The following is a 25,129-nucleotide window of genomic DNA, read 5'->3' as shown; positions in this document are numbered from 1 at the left end:
CTGAGTTGAGATCCATCAGATGTTCCTTCTGTGCATCACATCCAGCAAAGAATCAAGCATGGTCCAAGTGATATGTAGTCCCTTGCATATATAACTTTTTTTAACCATTCCACAGATGATTTTCTCTCATATGGTGATCCCACAACTCAACACTGGTTAAGAGAACTTGTATGTCTGATGTCCATTTAACTGTTCTAACTACACTTGTGAGTCTATCTGGTTAGAAGATGCATGTGGAGATGGTAGGATGGCTCCACCATCATATCAAGTGATAAAGCTCTATTGAAAAGTTCTAGACTCAAGAGCTATATGAAGGACACTTCTACTGCTACTTACATTTATGATATGTGGAATAGGTTCTAGCAGCAAACCAGTTCTAGTCTAGTCTGACAGTTGAGCAGCAGTTGTCTATGTGAATGTGAAGGGGTTCCACTCACTGCAGGAGTCCCTCCTTGTGGCTAGGTCTGAGAATTAGCTCTCGCCCTGTCTGGCACCCCATTCTGTTGGTGCTTGCTCTGTGGTCCCTCTCTCTTTGGGACTTGGGGTACTCCATCTTTACGACTTGACCCTTGGATCAGATCACTATACAGTCCCCTCTCACTGGAAGACTGTTTTCAAGTGGCCGCCTGTTCCAATTATCCAGGTCCTGTGCCACTTCCCCTCTGGCTATTAGGGGAACCTGGGTCCACCAGCTACTCTGGATTCCAGAGCAGAGACCCTATGACCAGCAACCTAGGTCTGCTCAGTCTCAGTCCCTATTGCTGTTTCCCTGGACTCCTTCCTAATCCCACCTCTCTACCTTCTGGCCTATCTCTGGGTTTACCTACACTCTCTGTGGTTACTTTACCACTCTTGGCCTCTTCTCAAATTCCCTAGTCCAAAGCAAGATCCCAGGACTTACTTTCCACTTGGATCTTCTCCTTGTACCTAGCCAACTCCCTTTCCCCCTAGGGAGTGACTGCAGACCTCCTCTTTTCAGTCTTTTCTTTTGTCCTTGTTTTTTGGCTCAGCAGCCTGATCAGGCAGGGCTATGACTGCCATGTTCTTCATTCATTTTTAGCCATGTTTTGGGTTCTTATAAAACAATTATTTGACTCAATCTAGTATCCTTAAGGAAACATAACGAGACTTTTTTTTTTGCTCTATTCCATTTCCCTGACATTTTTACTGGCCTTTAGGGAAAAATCTTTGATTTTTAAGCAGATGAAACTTTCTTTCCATAGAATATTGCCCACAATGCCATAAAACATGATAAACAGTTTCTTTGGTTTAGCACATTACCCAGCGCATCTTTGTCTTTTTAATAAGTTTAACTTATCATTTAGGGCACAATAAGAGCCCTAAATAACATTCTAAAAAAGACTACTTTACTTTATCATAATTGTGGAGTATAGTATTTTCTTTGATTTGTGAACATACATCGTAAAACCTTTGTCCTTTTGCTTCCTTAGTTCTTGCCATTTCTTTGTAAGCTGTTTTGTGACCACACTTTTAAATTCTTTTCTACTTAAGGATATCTTAATACCGACCTCCTCACTTTTTAGAGCTTGATTTGCTTCTTTGTCATCTCATTTCCAGGTATTCGGATCTGTGCCAGATTCCATGCTATTGTCAGGCAGATACCTGCTTGCATTATATCTGTAGTTAGGAATGTTATTTCACTTATTATGTAATTTCTGCTTTCTGAAGTCTCTGTTTTGATTGTCATAATGCCATACAAGGAATCAGATAAAATTACAGCTGCAGCCAGTCACACATCTTTTATGCAGGTTCGTACCAACACTGTCTGCATTAGTTCAGCCATCAGAACAGTCACATAATTCAATAGCTGCTTCGATTTCTGGATTTCAAGACTAGGAACACAGAAGGCTGTTTCCATTCAACCTGTACTGTTAGCTTTTGATCTGTCTATGTAGTCTTGGCAAAGCTGGACCCACTTTTCATAAATAAATTCAGAAATTTCATTTGTCTTAATGTGTTTTTTTCTCCTCTTCCCTTAGTTTTTTTCATACAATTCCAAGTTCACCAATGAGGTAGTAACTGTTCAGCTGTAATTTGATTTCCCACACCTAAAAATTTTAGTGTCCTCAATTTTTCTTTTTTACGTATCTCCTTTATCCATTTTTGACCCTGATAGCATGAAGAAGCCTGTGGCAATCCATATAATTTTGTTTACTTAACTCTCAGCAATACTCATCAAACTCTTCCTGCTCTCAGTTCCTGGTCTTTTACACCTATCCTAGCTCCTCCCCCAGCTGAGCTTCATCTGCAATTAGGCCTTATCAAGCCCTGTCTTCCCTCCAGGTACAGTATGTAAAGTTAATTGGCCCCTTCTGATCCATATTAACCTATTCAGGGCATCACAGTGAGACATCAACCAGAAATCCTAGGTTTCTCTCTGAGTCGATCCTACTACTCTTCTGGGCAGAGAAAACTTCATTGCTCTCAGAATGGCGTATCTCACAAGCAAGGTAAGTCTTCTTACTAAACAGAAAGGGAATGAGCTCCCTTCATCCAGTCATTTAGTCTTCCCTTAAACAACTAGGAACTCCACAGCATAGATCACTTCAGCTTACCACAGAAAAAAAAGTTCTTCCTGCCTGGGATCCCTGTCTTCTTTGTCAGGAGTCTGTCCTTTGCTCAACACTGAGCCATGAGTAGTATAAGAGAGGTTAATGCTCCAATAGGAGGGAGTCTGACAGTAATAAAGTCCTCTTAAAATCCAGTTTCACTTTTTCTTTCCTAGTACAGAATCTCAAAGAAATTATCTTAAGTCACTTTTTTCTAGTGGCAGCTGTGGCATAACACACCTCCCTACTTGGCTTTTCGTAAGGATTTTCCTCCATGAGCACTTAGCTGATTTCTGTCAGAATTGGGAGATTGTACTTCTTTCCCTGTGTCCTTTTCTCTCGATCAAAACTGAGAGGTGTGGCAATACCTCTAGATGTTAAAAGGGGTATGAAGTTCTTCATAAGCCACACACAACATTGTGAGTTTGTGAGAGTTTGTTGAAAGAAAGGGCATAAAGTCCATAAGAATTTGTATCTAAGTGGATCAGAATGTGATCCACTTGGGTGCTCATAAAGCTCCGAAGCAATCCAGTAGGGGATGAAATCCACTCCAGAAAGGCAACATCACCAATTGGGCTAAGGCAGGCTCCCCTATAAAAGTTCTGCAAAGCTGCCTTGTACTCCACACCACATACTTTTACTATATATAGGGTGTAGAATGGTCTAGCAGGTAAAGCAGTAGACTGGCATTCAGGAGTCGTATTCCCAGAAATGCCATTGACCTACTATGTGACTGGCCTTGACCTTGGGCAAGTCATTTCACCTTTCTGTGCTGTTGTTTTCCTTTTCTTTGTTTTCTTTCAAATGTAAACAAGGACTTTCTTTCATGTGTTTTTGTATAGAATAGCGGGCCCTAGTCTCAGTCCCGATGATATTGTAATACAAATAATAGATACCTCTGCTTCTGCAGATGCAACTTTGGAAAGAGCTCCTTGCTTCTTTCCTTGAGAAATAGTTCTGCCCTTTTGTATGGAAGGAATCTGGTTATAGGCTGATCTTGTTTACTTAGAGAAGAGACCATTTTTCATAAGTCTGAATGATAATTCTTCAGTGGATAAGGTCACTCTCTAAGCACCGTCCCTGAATCTTTACTTCTTTTCCATGTTACTTGTATTTTTGTGCTTTTCTTTTTTTCTTTCTTGACAAATATTCCTCACTGAGCTAGTCACTGTTATTTAATGGATAAGCTTTGTTCAGTTTGGGTATATTTGAATAAGACTCCTTTCTTTCTCCAATCAATTTCTCGCCAACCAGGTGACGCTCACTTAACAACTTGTGAGTGTAAGCCAACTGCAGTCTGGAGACAACCTGGATTTGTATTAAAAATTCTGAAATGTCACTGGTGGCTCATGCCTGTTCAAGTGTGGCATAAGCAAAACACATCTATTTAAACCTGTTTTTAATAATATTAATATCTTTGATTTTTTTTCCTTTCTAAGCATAGTACTTTGCGCTTGTCTTTATTGAATTCCATCTTTTTGATTAAAGACAAGTGCAAAGTACTCTGCTTAGAAAGGAAAAATCAAATGCACTGGCTAAGCAATAGTACTACAGAAAAGATCTGGGGTTATAGTGGATCACAGATTGAATATGATACAACAATTTGATTCAGTTGTGAAAAAGCCTAATATTCTGGGTTGTATTGGCAGGAGTCTCATTCTAAGACATGAGAGGTGGTAGTTCTGTTTTACTCGGCACTGGTGAGGTCTCAATTAAAAAAAATGATCATGTTTAGTCTCGAGAAAAGAAGACTATGGGGGACATGATAACAGTCTTCTAAAAAGGACAGTGATCTATTGTTCTCCATATCAACCAAAAGTAAAACAAGAAATAATGGGCTTAATCTGCAAGGAACTAAGGAAATTCATGTTAGATATTAGGAAAAACTGTCTAACTGTAAGGATAGTTAAGCACTGGAATAGGCTTCCAAGGGAGGTAGTGAAATCCCCATCATTGAAGGTTTTTAAGAACAGGTTAGATCGGCAACCATTGGCATGCGGCCTGCCAGGGTAAGCCCCCTGGGTAAGCCCCTTTGGCCAGGTGCCAAAGGTTGCCGATCCCTGGGTTAGATTGTCAGGGATGGTGCAGATACTTGGTCCTACGTCAGTTCAGGGGGGTGGACTAGATGAACTCTCGAGGTCTGTCCCAGCCTATGATGCTGTATATAGATTCTGTCATCCTTTGGATGGCTAATTATTGTCCATCTTTAAATTGGATCATACAGATGAAACGAGAGAATAATTTTTAAATAATAGCTTAGTATTTATAAGTATTCATAGATAAAAATTATTCATCAAGGGAAGCATGCATATAACTTTAACCGGAAAAGTTATTACATAAGATTTTCATCTCCAGTTTAAAGGTCAAATACAAACTTTTTAGAAATTACAAAATCATTTGAATCAGTGAATCAGCTGCAAGTTGTCTGCTGTCTCTCTAGATTTCAAAGAGAGACTTGGAAAAATCCACTTCAGTAGGAGGCATGCTAGATCTCATTCAGTACAACAATACCCATAACATAGACTCTGATAGGCTGCATATTTCTGCTCTCCAATCCTTGTAGCTAATGTCTCTTTGCCCTCTTCTTGGCAAGGCAGGTTTAGATTTAGCTGGTCTCTCTTGTTTATACCAATCCAATTGTGTATCTCACGGTATCTAAAATTGATTTTAGTGGTAGCTGACCATCTGTGAAAACTCTTGGGCTAATTCTCCGCCCTGTTACATTTGTTCTGCGATGCTTTGGTGGCGCTAAGCAGACTTAAGGGATGGATGGTCCACAGGTTAGAACACTACCCTATGACTTGGGAGTCCTGGGTTCAAGTCTTTGCTCCACCACAGACTTACTTTGTAATCTTGGGCAGGTCACTTAGCCTCTCTCTGCCTCAGTTTCCCCTCTCTACAATGGGGATAAAGCACTTCCTTCCTCACAGCGGTGTGAGGATAAATATACATTAAAAGGTTATGAGATGCTCAAATACTAAGGTAATGGGGACCACAGAAGTATCTTAGATAGATATATATAGAAAGATACAGGTTGCCTAAGTGGGCAGCTAAGGATCCCTCCAGTGGCATTGAGGCAGCATACCCAGCCCCACAAGCTTGCTGCCCTCAGAGAAGAGGGCATGCCTACTGTACTTCAAGAATCCCCAGCTCCCAGTCCAGTTCCATGAGCTTATTCGCCTTAGGCAGCTCTAATTTATGGCAGGGTTCACAGGGGAATAAAGGTAACATACAGCCACTTTTGCCCACCTGCCCCCCACAGAGCATAGTTTGGTTGTGCACCAAGCACAGCACGGCAGTCCTGAGGTTTAGATTCCTAATGTTTAATTAAGGAAGAGATAAGACAATGAAAGTAGCATCCCTACCATGTTCATCTCCTGGGACCCTTTTTAAAGATGGATGCTGCAGCACTTCTGAATACTTTTTATATAGAAGCAGTTGTTCAAATGTTAAACATTGGACTTTAAGACATTAGCAAAATGATATTTTTACAGCCAGTTGCAAAATTCACTTTTCCAAAGATGAACTGAGATGTATTTGGTAAGTTGATGTCTTATGGCAATTGCTCTCTGCCATATGGTTGCAGTAATAAAGCTACCCCAAAATCACACTACATCCACATTCAAAATCTTGTAGACTGAAATTATGTTAATGAGCACATATTGTAAAGTTATAAATTCTGTTCTCTTACCTCACAGCTCATTCTTATCATTTGAGCTTAACGCTGATTTTAAAAGAAATAAGGATCTGAGTTCAACTACAGATCAGTGGAGAGGCCTAATAGTCCCTGGCACATTTGTCTATGTCATGGGGTTCACGAACTTTCAATTTTATGGATGGCATCTTAAAATAGAGTCCCGTTGACCACCTTCACTCCCATTCACAATTGCATAACATTCCAGTTGCAGCTACAGCAATTGTTCACATGGAAGAGTAATGCTAGGAACATATTTATATACTGTTAGCATATTTTAATGCGATTTAGCAGCTGGAAAAAAGGAGGTGAGCCAGTACCATGAGACCAGCTAGCTTCATCAGCAAGTGCTTACAGGATTCAACTTTGAAGCCTTTAATCTATATCACCGAATCCAATATGGAATTTCGTACCTTTGGTCATGTCTACTCAAGAAATTTCCAGAGAGTAGGACAACAGGGTTGTTGCAAGTCAGAATTCAAGTGCTTTGGAAAATTCCTTTGGGGAAGTATGCATTTATTCTGTCCATATTCTGTATCCATTATCACAAAAGTTCACTCTAACCGGAAAGAATATGTAGGATAAATAGTATGGCATTTTCAGATATCAATAGATGACTGGTCAAAAGATGAATAAAGACAAAAACACTTTATAGAGAATGTTTTGAACAGAAAAACTCTTACACTGGATTCTCATCTTCAGGGGAAATCTAGAAGGAAACTTTCAAGTAAAGTGTTGTTGCTGTTTCCTTTACAGAAAAAGCAAGCACAGTTCTATGAAAACATCGTGAAAGTGATAAGACCTAAACCAGATTACTTTGCTGTTGGATACTATGGCCAAGGATTCCCTACATTTCTACGGGTAAATATTCTTTTTTTTTTTTTTTTCCATGAGTTACAGGTAGATCACTTGGTTTGAACAAATTTTTCTTTCATGCTGGAGAGGATTTGTAAATAGGAATCTTTTTGTAGTTATACGAAAAAGATGTCAATTTTCTTTTCAGTTATGACTTAGCAGAATTGTAGTCAAAGGAGCTATTCTTTACAGCACATCCAATGTTTTATAAATCTTAAGTTTTCATATAATTGGAAATGAACGTGTGTAACCAGTATGTTTTAAATCTAAATGATTGTCTTGCTTTTGATTGTTCCTTTAATACAGAGCGCAAATAATGATTGTCAGAGAGAACAGTTTTTCACTAGTATAATATTAGAAGGTTGTGAAGGGCCAATAAGTTTAATAAATTATTTTTGTCTGAACTATAGTTACAATTTAAAACGATATCTAATAAAAGTATTTTTCTAATTGTTTGTGATACTTACATTTTGTCATAGTTCATTTACAGATTAAAGATATTCTTAACAAAAATGTGTAGAAGATTTAGGAATAGAAAGTAGCTGCATTGTAATTATTGTACTAAAATATAATACTTAGCTAATTGGGGATTACAACAGGCAAGATATTTCCTATTCTGATTGTTAGAATCATAAAGTATGAAAATGAAAAGCTCTCATGAGGGTATGTGATCCTTACACCTGGTAAGTGCAGGATTTGTCTTTATCCTATATTTTCTAGTGCTTTGTCTACAAAGTTGTAAATGCTAGTTTTGATTATTCTGTTCTTGTGAGACATCAGCTGATCTGCAATTCTGAAACTTGACTGCTTCCCCAGAAAATAATTGGATAAACATTTTATAAAATTCCTGAAAAACAAACCACAGGGAATGGTGAGAATAACAGTAATCTTCAAAACTAGAAAATAGAAGGTACCATAAAGTTACTGGTAACTTCTCAGAGAGTGATTTACTATTAATCTTGCCACATGCGCATTAACGTACAACAGAGTGCATATTTCCCATTATGGACAGAGTTATCTGTCAACGATTTAGAGCTGTTAAATACAACTTCGTGGAAATTATTCTACTGGGATCACAAGAGAGGCAGCAAGCTGTCTTGAATATCTGAGTGCAATAGCAGTATATTCGCACGTTCCAGCATCTGGGCCAGTAATACATTTGAATTCAGGAAATGTGCAGAAAGTACAACTCACAATTTTCCAGTTGAAGCATTGTGTTATCTGTATATTCAAAGGGATATAATGGAAAGTAAGAATAGAGTTAACCAGGTTTACTAATATTGGACTGATCTTTTTCTTCACAATTGAATAATTTTGTGTTATTGCAGCAACATGTTTATTATGCTTCAAAAATTGTCAAGGGTCAGTGTGTCATATATATATATTAGCAATAAAAAATATATATTAGCAATAAAAACTGTAATGTTTGGCTATTATGTGGATTTCTGACAGAGAAGGTTCTCAATACAAGATTTTCCCTGTATTTCAGTTTTTATTTTGAGTTATAAGAATGATTCACTTTTAATGTATCTATCTTCATATTTCTATTCTCAAATAGAGAGAAATATTTTTCAGCTCTTGTCAATTTCAAGGAGCAGCATTGCAGAACCAAACTTAAGTGACTGTTATAGAAATTATTAGCATTATGCTCCACAAATCATTGTTTTTCTATTAGGTTGGTAATAATTTTTTTACAAGTCTTACTTCTAAGAACTTCTGAGATGAATAATAAGATAAAACATTTTCAGATTAGGTTGTTACTTTCATATCAAAATTCATTTTAATGTGTCTTGATCACTTTTGTGCTATAAACTTATGTGCCTCCTATTATACAACATACTTATCTTTAAGAATTAAGCATATTTCTTGAACGTATAACTCAGATTTATCTTATCGGTTTATCTTAATTTTCATCATTCAGTGACACAAAGCAATAAACAGAAATGACCTAGCATTAAAATAATCATATAGAAGCTATTCTTTTCAGACAACTGTAAAATATTAATAGAAACCTGTTTGAGAGAGCTAAAATGAAATCCACAGTATCTCGATCTTTTTAGAAAAGCTAAATTAGATATATCATCTTTGGATGTATATGAAGTGCTCTGCACTAGAGTTGAGATACTATGTAATAAGATGTCATTTTATAACTACAGACTATATGGAACTGTCTGCTAGATGTAGCAAGAATCTCTGATACTCCTTGCATACTCATTTCATCGGAACTGGTTTTGTAAATGTTTAGACATAATAGCTAAATTCCGCTCTGATACACCATGCAAACACCATTCACTTCAGAGGATGATTTGTGGGTGCAATGGAGAGGATTATTTTGGCCAATATTTTTTCAGATATTCAGGAAGGTGGCTTATGCACTTAAAGTTAAGAGGTGCTCGAGAGCTATCCTGAATTGAGGCCTTTATTATTTGCCATAAGCCCTTATTTAAACACATACTAAAATTCCGTTAACTTCAATAAGATTTAAGCCTGTGCTTGAAGTTCAGTATGTGCTTAATGGCTTTACTGAATATGGATTAATTAATGCTTCAGTGCTTTGCAAAATTTTCACCATAATATCTGTGTTGTGTGTCATTCTGTTGTAAACTAGATGTTTTATATTTCTACAGCTAGTAGGAGCATTTGAAGAATCCTCCAGATACGCTTTCAGCGGACTAGGATACTATTTTATAGTGAATGTACTGTGAATGTTACTATATGAATTTCACTGCTTAATTTGTTTCCAGAACAAAGTGTTCATTTACCGGGGGAAGGAATATGAACGTCGTGAAGACTTTGAAGCAAGGTTATTAACCCAATTTCCAAATGCCGAAAAAATGAAGACAACATCTCCACCAGGCGATGATATTAAAAACTCCCCTGGTCAGTGTATCCTTGAAAATTGCTACATGCGTATGCTCATGTAATCTAATCAGACTGAGAATTTGTTATTGTTGCTAAAATTGCACAGTAGTTCACTGCACTTTTTATGTTTTTATTGAAATATTACTGTCTTTATGCCAATTTTCAAGAGACATTTCTCAGTTGAACCATCTCTCCTGCATAATTTAAACTCTGTCTCTTTTCAATTCTTAACCTGTCAATTCAGATATTCAGTGTTTTACTGTAAAACCAAAACTTGATTTACCACCCAAATTTCACAAGCCGGTATCAGAGCAAATTGTAAGGTGAGTTTTCCATTAATTCTACCTTCTTACCAATCTGGGTGAATGGCCTGCATACAACACTGAAATTAAGTAAATCCTTGTAAACTGTAATTCTTCTTCTTTGTTGTTATAGCATGTGTTTGATTTTAAAAATAAATTTCTATAAGCAGCCACTGAAGATAACACAGACACATGCTTGAGGAGGTGAGCCCAAGTTCATATCACAATGGGGTCCTGATCTATAATTGGGACTGTTAGGCAGTACCACAAACCAAAATATAAATAATAATAAAAGTTACAGTAGAACCTCAGAGTTTTGAACACCTCGGGAATGGAGGTTGTTCGTAACTCTGAAATGTTCGTAATTCTGAACAAAATGCTATGGTTCTTCCAAAAGTTTACAACTGAACATTGACTTAATACAGCTTTGAAACTTTTCTGTACTGTAGAAAAATGCTGCTTTCCCTTTATTTTTTTAGTAGGTTATGTTTAACACAGTACTGTACTGTTTTTTGTTTTGTTTGGGGTTTTTTTTTGTCTCTGGTGCTGCCTGATTGCATACTTCTTGTTCCAAATGAGATGTTTGGTTGACTGGTCAGTTCGTAACTCTGAGGTTCTACTCCAGTTACTTCACTTCTGTGGACTGGCTCCATGCCTAAGTAGAGGACTGTGTTAGTTGCAACATCACAGTACAGTGAATGATGTGATACTGTAGCCAAGCAGGAACCAAGCAACCATTACGTTCACAGGCATGACAAGAGCTGAAAGGAGAAAAGTAAAGTGTGAATTTTAAACAATATCATGCTGAATTTTCCTTTTTACCTGGCTGCTTATAGCTCTTCAGCCCATACTGATAAAGTTTCCAGGACCTGGCACTTAATCTTTGCAGACTACCTTTAGCCCCTGAGTAGAGAACCCTTGTAGTTACTAAAAACAACGGCACACCTCTGCAGTTGTAAAATAAAAAGGGGGTTGGTGGTTTACAGATCGTTGCAGTTAGCAATAAATCCAGTGTTTCTGTTCAGGCCATTATTTTTGGTGTCTAAATCCATTCATTATGGATTTACAGCTTATTACAATATTTTGTAACCCACTCTAATGGGTGGGCGCTCACCACTCCAGCACCTCCTGCTGCCTGTCTTGAGAATTCGTTTTGCGCCCTCTTCAGGTGGTGTCTTGCCACCATCACTCCTGCTCTAGGACCCATGTCTTTCCAAGGTCCGCAGCGTCCTCTTCAATGACACAGCCCTCTGGCCGTGCCACACACTGTGCTCCCCCCTTCCGGGGGACCAGCAGTCCACTGTTCAGCCACTTCCCTTAATGGCTACTGCAGCGAATTGTCAGGCCACTGCCTCATGGCCCCAGCATCCTCTTTGCCTTGGCCCCAGGGCCTCAGCCTGCAAACCCCAGCAGCCAGCCAGGAGCTGTCTCTCGCTCCCCCGGTTCCTGCTCATAGCACTGCTCTGCCAGCACCCTGGACAATTCTCTAAGCCCTCCAGAGAGACAGTCCTTCCTCGCTGGGCTCCCAGCAGAGAACTGAACTCTGCGCTGCAGCTCCCTTTTTATATGGGCCTGGTTGGCCCTGATTGGCTGCCTCCAGTGCAGTCTTCTTAGGGCTCCTTTTAACCCCTTTTCTGCCAGTGAGGAGCAGGTGCCCCATCACACCCACTGACCTCCTCTTTTTGTCCTATGACTGCAGAAGTGTTAACGGGCCTGTCAAGGTTCCTTCCCCACTCTGAACTCTAGGGTACAGATGTGGGGACCTGCATGAAAGACCCCCTAAGCTTATTCTTACCAGCTTAGGTTAAAAACTTCCTCAAGGTACAAACTTTGCCTTGTGCTTGAACCCTATGCTGCCACCACCAAGTGTGTTAAACAAAGAACAGGGAAAGAGCCCACTTGGAGATGTCGTCCCCCCAAAAGATCCCCCCAAACCCTACACCCCCTTTCCTGGGGAAGGCTTGATAAAAATCCTCACCAATTTGCATAGGTAAAGACAGATCCAAACCCTTGGATCTTAAGAACAATGAAAAAGCAATCAGGTTCTTAAAAGAAGAATTTTAATTAAAGAAAAGGTAAAAGAATCACCTCTGTAAAATCAGGATGATAAATACCTTACAGGGTAATCAGATTCAAAACACAGAGAATCCCTCTAGGCAAAACCTTAAGTTATAAAAAGACACAAAAACAGGAATATACATTCTATTCAGCACAACCTATTTTACCAGACATTTAACAAAAGGAAATCTAACGCATTTCTAGCTAGATTACTTAACAGAAGTTCTGAACTGCATTCCTGATCTGTTCCCGGCAAAAGCATCACACAGACAGACAGACCCTTTGTCTCCCCTTTCCCCCCCAGCTTTGAAAGTATCTTGTCTCCTCATTGGTCGTTTTGGGTCAGGTGCCAGCGAGGTTATCTTAGCTTCTTAACCCTTTACAGGTGAAAGGGTTTTGCCTCTGGCCAGGAGGGACTTTATAGTTCTGTATACAGAAAGGTGGTTACCCTTCCCTTTATATTTATGACAGGGCCACTCTACTTTGAATGGTCCCTTACAATATGTGCCAACTTCTTATAATAAACAGTCTTCTCCACCTTGTATTTTGCTGTGATGCTGGGAGTTCCTTTCCCAGACCTGAGAAGAGCTCTGTGTGGCTTGAAACCTTATCTCTCTCACCAGCAGAGGTTGGTCCAATAAAAGATAAGACCATGAGAGACACATAATGTTCTTATCTTTTATTGGACCAACGTCTGCTGATCTAATTACCTCACCTACCTTGTCTCTCTAATATCTTGGGACCGACACGGCTACAACTACACTGCATCAGTACATGCCGGCAGACTCAGAGCTATGGGGCAAACTGTGACTCCTTTTCCCTGTTAACAGAGAAGTTCAGCAGTATTTTATTTAAATGTTCTAACGACTAAACATGTTGTTAATACAAAATACGTTTACAGTTATGCTATCTGTTTTTTGGTTTTTCTTAATTCAGTTTCTATAGGGTGAATGAGGTCCAACGATTTGAGTATTCACGGCCTGTCCGAAAAGGAGAGAAAAACCCAGATAATGAATTTGCGGTAATTTTTTTTTCTCTTTTGTGAATGCAGGATAGCTGTTATGTTTTGGTTTGTTGGAGGTTGATAGATTGATTTCGTAACTGCAATAAAATGGGACTGAATTTATTATGAGTGCAATAAAAACTATATGTATCACGAATTCTGTTTTATAGCACTAAGCAAAATGAACAAAGCTTCTCTTTAGTCTGTTGAACATTTGACCACTTTGCAGGAGAAATACAAAACCGTCAGGCCTTAAAATGTAACCATCCTTCACTGAATGCTGTCTTACCTTAAGGGTCCCAGCCAGGCATCCTTTAAAATCAGTCTTTGCTACAGCAATACATATTTTACAAAACCAGATGGTTCACCATATGGTCAATAAAGCTCTCTCTCTTATCACAGCCTGTGTCCACCAAGTTGGTTACAACAAGCCACAAAAATCAAGTGCTTTTCCCCCCTCCCTCTCCACACCCAACTTATTCCTGGCATAAGAAGAGGAATAATACTAACAGTACTTTGTAGTTTATATATAATTTTTCAGTTGTAGATCTCAATTTTCTTTAGAATAGGAGGCTCCTTGTGCCTTTGAATAGACTGGAATTGGTTTACTAGAGCAGAGAACAGTGAACAGCTTCCCCAGGTTCATTGTCCACTTCACCATTTGCTCTGAATAGAGAGCTGCAGTCTTACACCTCCATACAAGCTAGCCAATTTTAATCTGCTGTGCTTTGAGGGGCTGGTGTGTTGCGGAACTCCACCCTATCATTGCAGGCAGAAGATACTCAGCCAGTCTATCCTGATTCACTTGACAAGCCCTGTGCCACAGCTGGTTGTTCTGCTACTCAAAGTAAACTTGGCTGCTAATAAAAGTGATCCCAGATGAGATGGAAGAAAATGCTCCCATCATCAATGGATGATTCTGGTGCAAAAACCAACAAAGATGTTTTGGTGAGATAAAGTGCTACAATGTACAATGTACCTTGATTTCCAATTTAAAAAAATTAAAGTAACTAAAACACATAGGAGCTTCGGGCCAGATTTTTAAAGGCATGTAGGCATCTATGGCAATTTTCAAAAGCACCTAGGTGCTTAACTCTAGGCATCTGGTTGCTTTTGAAAATCTCACTAGGCACCTGAATGCCTTTAAAACTCTAGCCCTTGGGTCCTATTGACTTTCAATGGGACTTAGGCTCCTAAGTGAGTTAGGAGCTAATAAAAGACAGCCATGCCAATATATTCCCCATTTAAAATGGGGAGGCAGGGCTAAAGAAAACAAAATTAGATAAAGAAACATGTTCATCATGACTTTAACATTTATAGACATGAGAGAGCAATAATTAAAACAATAATTTCTTTTAAAATAGAAGACAAAGAAGTTTTAAGATTAGGCTGCTTCTCCTTGCACTTAAACTCACTGAGATTTTTGATGAAAGATACAGTCTGTAAGAACACTTTTTAGGGCATTAATGTGAGAACCCTAAAGGTTACACGTGGGAAACTTGTTTTCAGCTTTATTTAAAATTGTCCACTCAGAGAATGGAGTGGAGGATTTCTGTAGACAGATAAATTTGTTCCTGAAGTCTGTCGTCCCACTTTGTCTAATGTGATTGTCACACGAGGGACAGGTTAGTTGGAAAACGACAGTTCAACAGAAACAGGTGGAGCTTTTACATAATGTTACCCTTTAGTTAAAAGACCAATGTTTGGCTGTTAAATAGCACACGTGTTGAGACCAATCTCACCACAGACATAGCCCTGAAATATACATACAGATTCCATTTGCAATTTTTTTTTTAGCTTTGTAATGTCTATACTGCTGCAGTTCTTCTTTCTGATAATGAAGTTGTAAATCTTTGGTTAGGATAAAAGCTATCAATCTGCTAACATGCTATTTCTAACCTTTTTTATGTTATATTTGCAGAATATGTGGATTGAGAGAACCGTCTATGTGACAGCATATAAATTACCAGGGATTTTAAGATGGTTTGAAGTCAAATCAGTTTTCATGGTAAGGACAAATCATGATGAATTTACTAAGACTACTTAGAACTTTTTTCTTTCAGTTACTGAATATATGTAGTGTATATAACTCTGCTTAACCTCAAAGTCTAATCAATGGAACCATATGTAACCTGCTAAAGGAATGGGGACTTACATACTGTCAAGGTTCCTCCCCCACTCTGAACTCTAGGGTACAGATGTGGGGACCTGCATGAAAACCTCCTAAGCTTACTTTTACCAGCTTAGGTTAAAACTTCCCCAAGGTACAAATTAATTTTATCCTTTGTCCTTGGAATATCCATTGCCACCACCAAACTCTAACTGGGTTTACTGGGAAACATAGTTTGGACACATCTTACCCCCCAAAATCCTCCCAACCCTTACACCCCACTTCCTGGGAAAGGTTTGGTAAAAATCCTCACCAATTTACATAGGTGACCACAGACCCAAATCCTTGGATCTGAGAACAATGAAAAAGCATTCAGTTTTCTTACAAGAAGACTTTTAATAGAAATAGAAGTAAATAAAAGTAAAGGAATCACCCATGTAAAATCAGGATGGTAGATACCTTACAGGGTAATTAGATTCAAAACATAGAGAATCCCTGTAGACAAAAGCTTAAGTTACAAAAAAGACACACAGACAGAAATAGTCATTCTATTCAGCACAATTCTTTTCTCAGCCTTTTAAAGAAATCATAATCTAACACATACCTAGCTAGATTACTTTTACTAAAGTTCTAAGACTCCATTCCTGGTCTATCCCCAGCAAAAGCAGCATATAGACAGACCCAGACCCTTTGTTTCTCTCCCTCCTCTCAGCTTTTGAAAGTATCTTGTCTCCTCATTGGTCATTTTGGTCAGGTGCCAGTGAGGTTACCTTTAGCTTCTTAACCCTTTACAGGTGAGAGGATTTTTCCCCTGGCCAGGAGGGATTTTAAAGGGGTTTACCCTTCCCTTTATATTTATGACACATACCCACTCTTCTCATCAAAGAATACTGTTGTTTATTGACTAAGGTGAAGGCTCAGATAGCAAAAGTAGTATTCTTCTGTCACTGGTACAAAAATATGAATGGTGAATCGTATAAACCTCTAGGCCCTGATTCAGCAAGATTTTTCAGCACTTCTTACCTTTAAGCACGGGAGTAGCCACATTAAAATCAAATGGACTACTCGTTCATTGCTGTATGAGTAGGCTTGGAAGGATTAGATTTTTATCATTAAGTGTCAATTTCACCATAAACACACAAATCAGTGAAAAAGTATTTCCAGCTATAATAAAAATATACAGATAGGCAAAGAAAGAAAAATGATACTTGAGAATTTACTTGAGTTTGATTTACGGATATTTCCTTTGTACATTTTGACGTGAAGCTCACAATTTGTGTTTTAGCAGTTATAAAGTTTTAACTTATTGATTCTCAACATTTGCTGTTGTTAAATATTGTCTGATTCCTCCTGTTGTCTGACCTCCCCATAATTTCCCACAACTGTGAAAATTTAAATAAATAAAAACTGAAAAATGATTAAAACAAATGATTTTGCACAATTATGAAAATGTTAACTGATAAGAATTTTAAAAATACTTTAAAATAAAAATATTATCTGTCAAAATTATTTAAAAAAAAAAAGAGAGAGAGAATTCTGCCAAGGGCTCTAATTTGTAAAGACCACAAAAGTATTGCTTTTTAAAAGTGGGAATTGGATCATTTAACTGTAATTTATCTAAGGGAAGACTTTAACTAAATTAAATTACTTGTGCTGACTAAATTTCTTTTGTAAATATCATTAGTGATTAAATGTTGTTTGAGTTCTCACTATAGTTTTTAAAGTTAGGTAAAATATGCCCTAAAAACTTCACCAAGAATTTTAACAAATGTGTATCTCCTTTTATCTAAGTTTCAGAGTAGCAGCCGTGTTAGTCTGTATTCGCAAAAAGAAAAGGAGGACTTGTGGCACCTTAGAGACTAACCAATTTATTTGAGCATAAGCTTTCGTGAGCTACAGCTCACAGCATCGGATGCATAAAGTGTACTTCCCACTTTATGCATCCGATGAAGTGAGCTGTAGCTCACAAAAGCTTATGCTCAAATAAATTGGTTAGTCTCTAAGGTGCCACAAGTAATCCTTTCCTTTTTTCTAGTTCATAACTAAAACTGTTTACATAAAATATATCCATAAAATATCTTACATACTAAATTAGCTGTAATTTTTAAGTTGCAGTGAAAACGTTGTTACTTGCTGCAGTTTTTAAATCTTCCTTATGAGGCTTTATTTTATTTTTTTAAAGGGAAAGAACAATTTGCATATGATTAATTAAAAACATTTTATTGCTCCATTGAGATTTGGTTGGACATTTGTATTTAGATGAACAAAAGTAATGCAGAAAATGCCTATGGTATCTATAGTAACAGAATATGAATGTGATATTTGACAGTATTAGGCAACTGAATAAAACATTTTGATTTATTTTTGTATTTTTATATTTTCAACATAATCCTGATAGAGATGATAGCATTTACCCTCCCTGTTGCAAGAATTGTTTTCTGTAAAACCTGGCATATCTGATGAAAACTCCTTCACCTTCTGAGTCAAGAACACAGTCTGACAGGCCACTTCATCCAGTTTATACATGTGCACTTTTAATGCTGTGCACCTGATAGAAATGTGCATGAATCTGTTTAATGGAGCTCTTTCTATAAGCCTTTTGTAAGTAAGGATTATATTAGTCACAGTTGAAAAAAGGAAACAGAAACAAAAGTAAGGAGAGCAAAGGATGACTTTTGACCTACTATGTAAGTCTATTTACTACAAAAGCAGTTATTAACTGTACATAAACATTCGTATCAGGTAAAACTCTAGCAGCATAATTGCAAATCTTGCACCTTTATAACACAACATTTTAATTCCTGATATAAATACTCTGGGTACATTGCAGAGCACAATGAATGAAACTCCTTTGAATATTTTATAAGTTGTTGATAGAACTTGAAAATTCCATTTTAAATAAAGGGTTGATGCCACATCAAATCATTGACTAGAGAGGATTAAATAATTTAATAGATGAATTAATTTATTTTTTTTCTTTTTGTAAATAACTAATAGCAGTTTATGATTTCCTTTAATTTGTTGTTTGAAATTATTTGCTTCACTTTTACTAATACTTCTTGGTCTGTAGATTGTTTGCAAACAGGTTGTTGTGAGTATTTGAATATGTTAAATTTGAGCTCTGAAATTTTAATTGGACTCACAGATAATATACTGGTGTTTCTCTGTAATGAATGGATGAGAATAACTTCTAAAATCAGGTTTCTGGTTTGAAACCAGATTTACAAGTTCAGTATTGATTTTAAAAGTTTGTGTGCACAAACTTAGCAGACAAACAGAGTCATTTGTCATGAAACCTTGAATTCTAAAATAATGCTCAAAACACACTTTAAAAAATTATAATTAAAACAGACTTGATTTAATCAGATAGCAGGTGTAAGAGTGACAACTAAAGAAATTTGATTATAAGTGGCTCTCAGAAGCATGCTAAGCAACTGATAGCTAGCTAGAAGTGCTTCATTTATGTAGAGTTTATGTAAATTAGAGTGTAATCAGCTACACACTTGCATTTTCCTAACAGGCCCCAATTAACCCCCATCACACACGTTTTCCATTTCTACCACAACATTTTTTGTATAAATAGGCTAGAACTTTAACACTCTTTAATTGAGAGACTTCCAAAATTTGGTGAGTGGATAACTAAGGGTATTCAGAGTACTTGCTGGTGGTCTGTAGAGAGCTTGCTCTCCTCATACAGGGTGTTTAGTCACATTAATATGTATTTTAGCTATATTTTAAATATTTTCCAGATATTACTTTTAGGCATAATCAACTGCTGTAGTTGCCAGAAGGATGTATCTGATCACAAATGATGGGAGGTGATCTGTATGATTTCAAATGGGAGGGAGGTGCATACAATGCAATCTCTCTATTAAGAACCGATTCACCTTATTAAAGAGTTTGAGGACCCCTACTTTAAACAATGTAATAACTTTAGACCATGGAATAGAATTATAGAACTGGAAGGGACCTTCAGAGGTCATCTAGTCCAGAGTCCCCTGCACTCATGGCAGGACTAAGTATTATCTAAACCATCCCTGATAGGTGCTTTGTCCAACCTGCTCTTAGAAATGGCCAATGATGAAGATTCCACAACCTCCCTACGGAATTTTTCCAGTGCTTAACCACTCTGACGGGAAGTTTTTCCTAATGTCCAATACATCCCAGAATTATGTTTGCTTTTTTTGGAACAGCATTACACTGTTGACTCATATTTAGCTTGTGATCTGTTATGACCCCCAGATCCCTTTCCGCAGTACTCCTTCCCATTTTGGCAGTCATTTCCCATTTTGTATGGGAAGAAAGCATCTTTTTGGTTTAATTATCCAAAATAGAATGAAGACAGTGGTACCTACTGTACAAATATGATTGCCTTTTATACAACATATTTAATACAACTTCCTGAGAGGCTACCAGTTACTGCAAAAGCCACGCAGAAGTACCTTCTTCCTTTTTAATATTTAAGTATCTGAAGAGCACATCTTTAAAGTCCATCAGACAATCCAATCCAAGATGCTGGCTCTGCTGTTACCATAATGGGGTCTGGATCACTCTTCTGTACCCACTAAGAGCTGCTTGTCCATAAGTCTTCATATGCATAATTTTCCTCAGTATCTCCCAAGAAGCTCACTTGGGCTCTGTCAAAGCAATTCTAATGTTTTAGACATGCTTGATCTTTCTGAGAGCCTTGGTCTATGCAGTAATTATGCTGTAAGAGCGAAAAACAGTAAACCTTTTATCTGTTTATCTCATATCAGTTATCGCAGTATTGACACTATATATCTTGCCTAGTAGAAACAGCACCTTCCTGCAGCTATTGACTAAAATTCCTCTTTCACTCTAAAATCTATTAGTTATCATTGGGATGGTTTTGTGGGGAGCAAACTATTCAACCGTGACCTGCTACATGACTACTGGACCAGGAATTAAAACTTATTTTTGTGCTGTTCTTTTAGGTTGAAATCAGTCCACTGGAAAATGCAATAGAAACTATGCAGTTAACAAATGATAAGATCAATAATATGGTTCAACAACATTTGAATGATGCAGATCTACCTATTAACCCCCTCTCTATGCTACTTAATGGCATTGTGGATCCTGCAGTCATGGGAGGATTCACGAACTATGAAAAGGTATGTTCAGAATTAGCTTTGTTTGGTCAGGGAATCTAATTAAGTGTGTGTGGTGTGTACGCGTGCATGAGTAAACTTATGCATTATAGGTCAGTTTTGGAGAGCTAAAATTTTCCACATCTCGAGAATATTATAAATGGGTGATATTTATAAAGGAATTCTGTGGGTTGAAAAAAGAGAAACAGTGAGGGTTATTAACCATTGGACCAATTTCCCAAGAGGTGTGGTAGATTCCATCATTTGAAATCTTTAAATGAAGATTTGATAACTTTATAAAATTTATGCTTGTAGTTCAACTGAAATGTATTGGAGCTCGTGCAGGTATTACTGGGTGAAATTCTGTGGCCTGTGTTATACTACTTGAACATCTAGTATGACCAGTTGTCTCTTCCTGCCTTAACAACTATGAATTAAAAGTAATTGGGATTAATTTAGTGAAAGTGCATTATTATTATTTATTAGTTAATATACAGTCCATCCAAATATATTTGAATGACTTCAGCTGCTTATCACAGACTTAGTCTGATAAATATATACACATGAGAGCTTAGTATAAAAATGGTGAAAATGTAAAAACTATATTAGTGCCTATTCAAACTGCTGTTACATAGGCAATAAGTTTTTGTAAGATAACTAAGGGAGATATGTGATATGCACTCTTTGACCTGTTATCGGAAGAACTCTTCCAGTCTCCAATATCCCTGGCCTACTTTACCTACATAGGACGCCTAAACCACTGGATACTGATATATAGTATTGTGGAATGTAAATCATGTTGTTGTGCTGCAAGACGTATTGTAGGCTTCAAAATTTAACTAATCTTCCTGGTGACCCCCAAAATTGCACTTGGGCACAATACCCATAATTGTCGATGAGGCGGACTAAGCAGAACCCTTCAGCAGTACTTCTTGCTTGACCAGAGGGTTCAGTGATGAGCAACATATGATAATATTCCTCCCCCTACTTTACTACCCCCAAAGGATGGATATCATGCTCTCAGGCACTATTAAATTGTCATTCATTGCTTTTAATTATGTATTTATAGACATGTTATTACTGATATTTTTAGGAAAATCTTTTGGTTTGATTCATTTTCCTTTGCTATAACTAAAAGCCTTCCTAGATAGTAAATGTTCAATCATTTTCTGAAATAACTGGTACTTTTCTGTTTTCATTAGGCTTTTTTTACTGAAAAATACATGCATGAGCATCCAGAAGATCACGAAAAGATAGAAAAACTAAAGGACCTCATAGCGTGGCAGGTAAACTGTCTAATTCAAATCATGCCTGGGCCAAGTGGCATACAAAAGCAGCCTGCTGTCACTTGTGACAAAATTCAGGCATCAAACCATTCACCGTAGTGTATACATTTCCATGGCATTTAGACTGTCTTGGAACATGAGCTAAAGTTCATCTTTTCAAATCTGACATAGTTTGTCATTTGATAATCTCACAAGTGACTAACATTATTAACCCATTTTTTATTACATAGTCTCTCCTGTTACCAGTTTAGAGAGATAAATACACTCTCTCACTTTCAAATGACTCAATACCTTATGATTGTGTTGGCCAATTCTGTTGTAAATTTAGTTCTAATTTTTTCCAGTATAGTGCTAAATTAATAAAGAATTACAATAAAAACTAAATTAAGAGTATTCAAGTCTTACAGTTTAAGAACTCAGAATTTAAATCCCTAGGTTACATGTTCGACCGTAAGTCTTTCTCCTTGTGCAAATGCTTTATAATGTTGTCTGTTTACATGATCACTTATTGTTTCTCCAGATAATATATATATAAAACACATTTTTTTCTACAACCACAGATGTGCATATGTAGCATCTTGTAGTACTGTATACTGTGTATGACAGATAGTCAATTAAAGTCACGTATACACGAAATGTATAGTAAATGGGCAAGAGTTTCTGCGACGCCTTTGTGTCATTCCCAGCGCACCTTACAAAATTGTAATGTGTGTATGGATGTGTGTAGATAACTAAATATACACATACAGACACACAGATGATACATTATATATTATGATATTTATATATATATAGTGGAACTCTACAGTGCCATTTTTACAATCACTGTTCATAGAAGAAACATACTTTAAATAACTTAAGAGGTGTCACAGGTATTTGTAGTGAACCAGAAATAGGACCCAGATCTCCAAGTCCTGTGCCTTAAACATAGTATCATCCTTCCTCTGTGAAGAGCTACATTTCTGTCTTCCAAAGAATACATTTCAGGAAAAACAGGAAACCCTATTCTAGCTTTGTTGGAAGGCTGTACTCTGATATTTTTTCGTTGGCCTCAGAATAATTTTATGATAAAAATCCACAGATGTGACTAGAAATGTTTTTACCCAGAAAAAAGTATATTATAGTGTTTTATATTCAATTCTGTCTTTATTATAAATGAAATAATTTAATGTCTAGAGGATTCAATTTTAGATGTAGTAGAGACCATAGAGATAAAATTCAAAAATCCTCGAAAGGCCATAAAACTATAGCAAAAGTTTTACTGATTTTTTTAATTGTTGTTGTTCCCCTGTAAGGTTTACTGTAGATTGGATTTTAGGGACTTCAGATTCAAGAGGGGAAAATAATTTGATCCCAAGAGAGTAACTTCATGTCAGCACTGTCATTGCCCCTAATGGCCATATTAAAAATGAATTGTATTGGTGCTCATGAACACATTTTACCCCAAAAGAGGATCATCCTGCTGGAAACATGTATTCATTAAAATAAGAATAAACACTGGCAAATGCATTATTTAAAATCTGCAAGTTTTGTTTTGTCAACATGTTTAAAAATACACACAACTTTCTTGTCACCAGTTTAGTTCCAAGTATGATAGAAGCAAAGCAATTTAAAGACAAGAGATTAATACAAACAAATATTTTTCTGAAGCTGTCACCAATAAGTGATAAAAATCAAAAACCAAAAGAAATAATTTTGAAACTACCTGATATAAAATTAGAGTGGTCATGATTCCTAAAAGAAAACTTTTTCAAATAGCATAACTTCATAGAAAAGGTGGCAGGTTAAAGAAAACTTTTAAACACTATTTCACATAAGGAACAAGATGGCTCAAGGGACTGGAGAGAGATACAGTATAGAATCTTTTTCCATTAAATCACTAGTTTGACTTCATCTCCAGCTCAGCAGTAGGTATCTGTTGGCCAATATGAAACACAATAAGTTGGCAGTCTCAGTCCAATTCCTAATAAATAGGTTTCTGTATCTCAACTGAGCATATTATAGGTGCTCAGAGATTTGATATCTCAATATAGATCATTGTGTTAATAAAACATTATGATATCGAATGTTGACAGTTACCTCCGTGACTATTTTGTTTGTATTGTTGCACCCCTTCACCTTCCCTTTGTCTCATTTGTCTTTTGGAAAACAACCTCTTCAGGGTAGGGATGGTGCCTTCTATTTGGAAAGTGAAAAATAAAACATGTATTTGGAACAGAATACAATTTTTTTCATTGTATAGTCTTATTTTTAAATATAAGTGTTGGCAGTAAGATGATCATCTTATGCAGTAACTTGTGTGCATGGGCACCACCGGAAACAAGTAATTGGTAATAATCTTTAATTGATACTCTTTAGTTTAAAGGTAATCTTTGTTGAGAGAGAGCGTGAGAGAGAGAGGCCAAAGATTAAGACCTCATTCCTGGATACCTTCTAGGTCAGTGGTCTCCAACCTGTTTACACACAAGACCACTTTTTGAATTTAAATGCAAACTAGGATCTACCCCGCCCCTTCCCCGAGGCTCCACCCCACTCACTCCTTCTCCCCTTCCTTCGTTGCTTGCTCTCCCCACCCTCACTCACGTTCACTGGGCTGGGGCAGGGGGTTTGGTTTTGGGAGAGGGTGTGGGCTCTGGGCTGAGCCTGGGGCAGAGGGTTTGGGCGCAGGAAGGGGTGAGGGGAACAAGTTCTGGGAGGTAGTTTGGGTGCAAGAGGGGGCTCTGGGCTGGGACAGTGTTGGGGTGTAGGAGTACGGAGTATAGGAGGAGTTATGGGGTGCATGCTCTGGAGGGGGCTTAGGGCTTGGGATTGGGGTGCGGGCTCCTGCCGGGTGGCACTTCCTCAGGTCACTCCCTGGCGGCGGTGCAGCGGGGCTAAGGCAGGCTCTCTGCCTTCCCCAGACCCACGCCACTCCCGGAAGGGGCCAACATGCCCCTGCAGCCCCTGTGGGGGAGCACGTGGCTCTGTGCACTGCCTCTCTCTAAAGGCACCACCCCTGCAGCTCCCATTGGCCACAGTTCCCCATTCCCGGCCAATGGGAGCTGCAGGGGTGGTGCTGGCAGGCAGGAGCAGCGCACGGAGACCCCTGGCCCCCTCCCCACTATACCACCAGACTTTTAGTGGCCAGAGATCGCTATCTCAATGCTTTTTTTGCCTCTGTCTTCACTAACAAGGTCAGCTCCCAGACTGCTGCGCTGGGCATCACAACATGGGGAGTAGATGGCCAGCCCTCTGTGGAGAAAGAGGTGGTTAGGGACTATTTAGAAAAGCTGGACGTGCAC

General features: G+C 37.8%; 1 protein-coding gene across 2 annotated transcripts in view; it reads left to right on the top strand.

Moving 5' to 3' along the window:
• Positions 1-25,129, top strand: part of DOCK1 (dedicator of cytokinesis 1) — a 552,328-nt gene that overhangs the window by 478,464 nt on the left and 48,735 nt on the right. For both annotated transcript variants that reach the window (XM_084632948.1, XM_084632949.1), the window contains exons 40-46: positions 7,021-7,125; positions 9,864-10,005; positions 10,226-10,304; positions 13,278-13,362; positions 15,266-15,352; positions 20,410-20,586; positions 21,765-21,848. In XM_084632948.1, the coding sequence (XP_084489074.1) occupies positions 7,021-7,125; positions 9,864-10,005; positions 10,226-10,304; positions 13,278-13,362; positions 15,266-15,352; positions 20,410-20,586; positions 21,765-21,848 (759 nt within the window). The remainder of the gene's footprint in view (positions 1-7,020; positions 7,126-9,863; positions 10,006-10,225; positions 10,305-13,277; positions 13,363-15,265; positions 15,353-20,409; positions 20,587-21,764; positions 21,849-25,129) is intronic.

The sequence above is a fragment of the Lepidochelys olivacea genome, assembly GCF_965140295.1.
Source record: "Lepidochelys olivacea isolate rLepOli2 genome assembly, chromosome: 7".
NCBI lineage: Eukaryota > Metazoa > Chordata > Testudines > Cheloniidae > Lepidochelys > Lepidochelys olivacea.
This window is presented reverse-complemented; position numbering and strand designations above follow the sequence as displayed.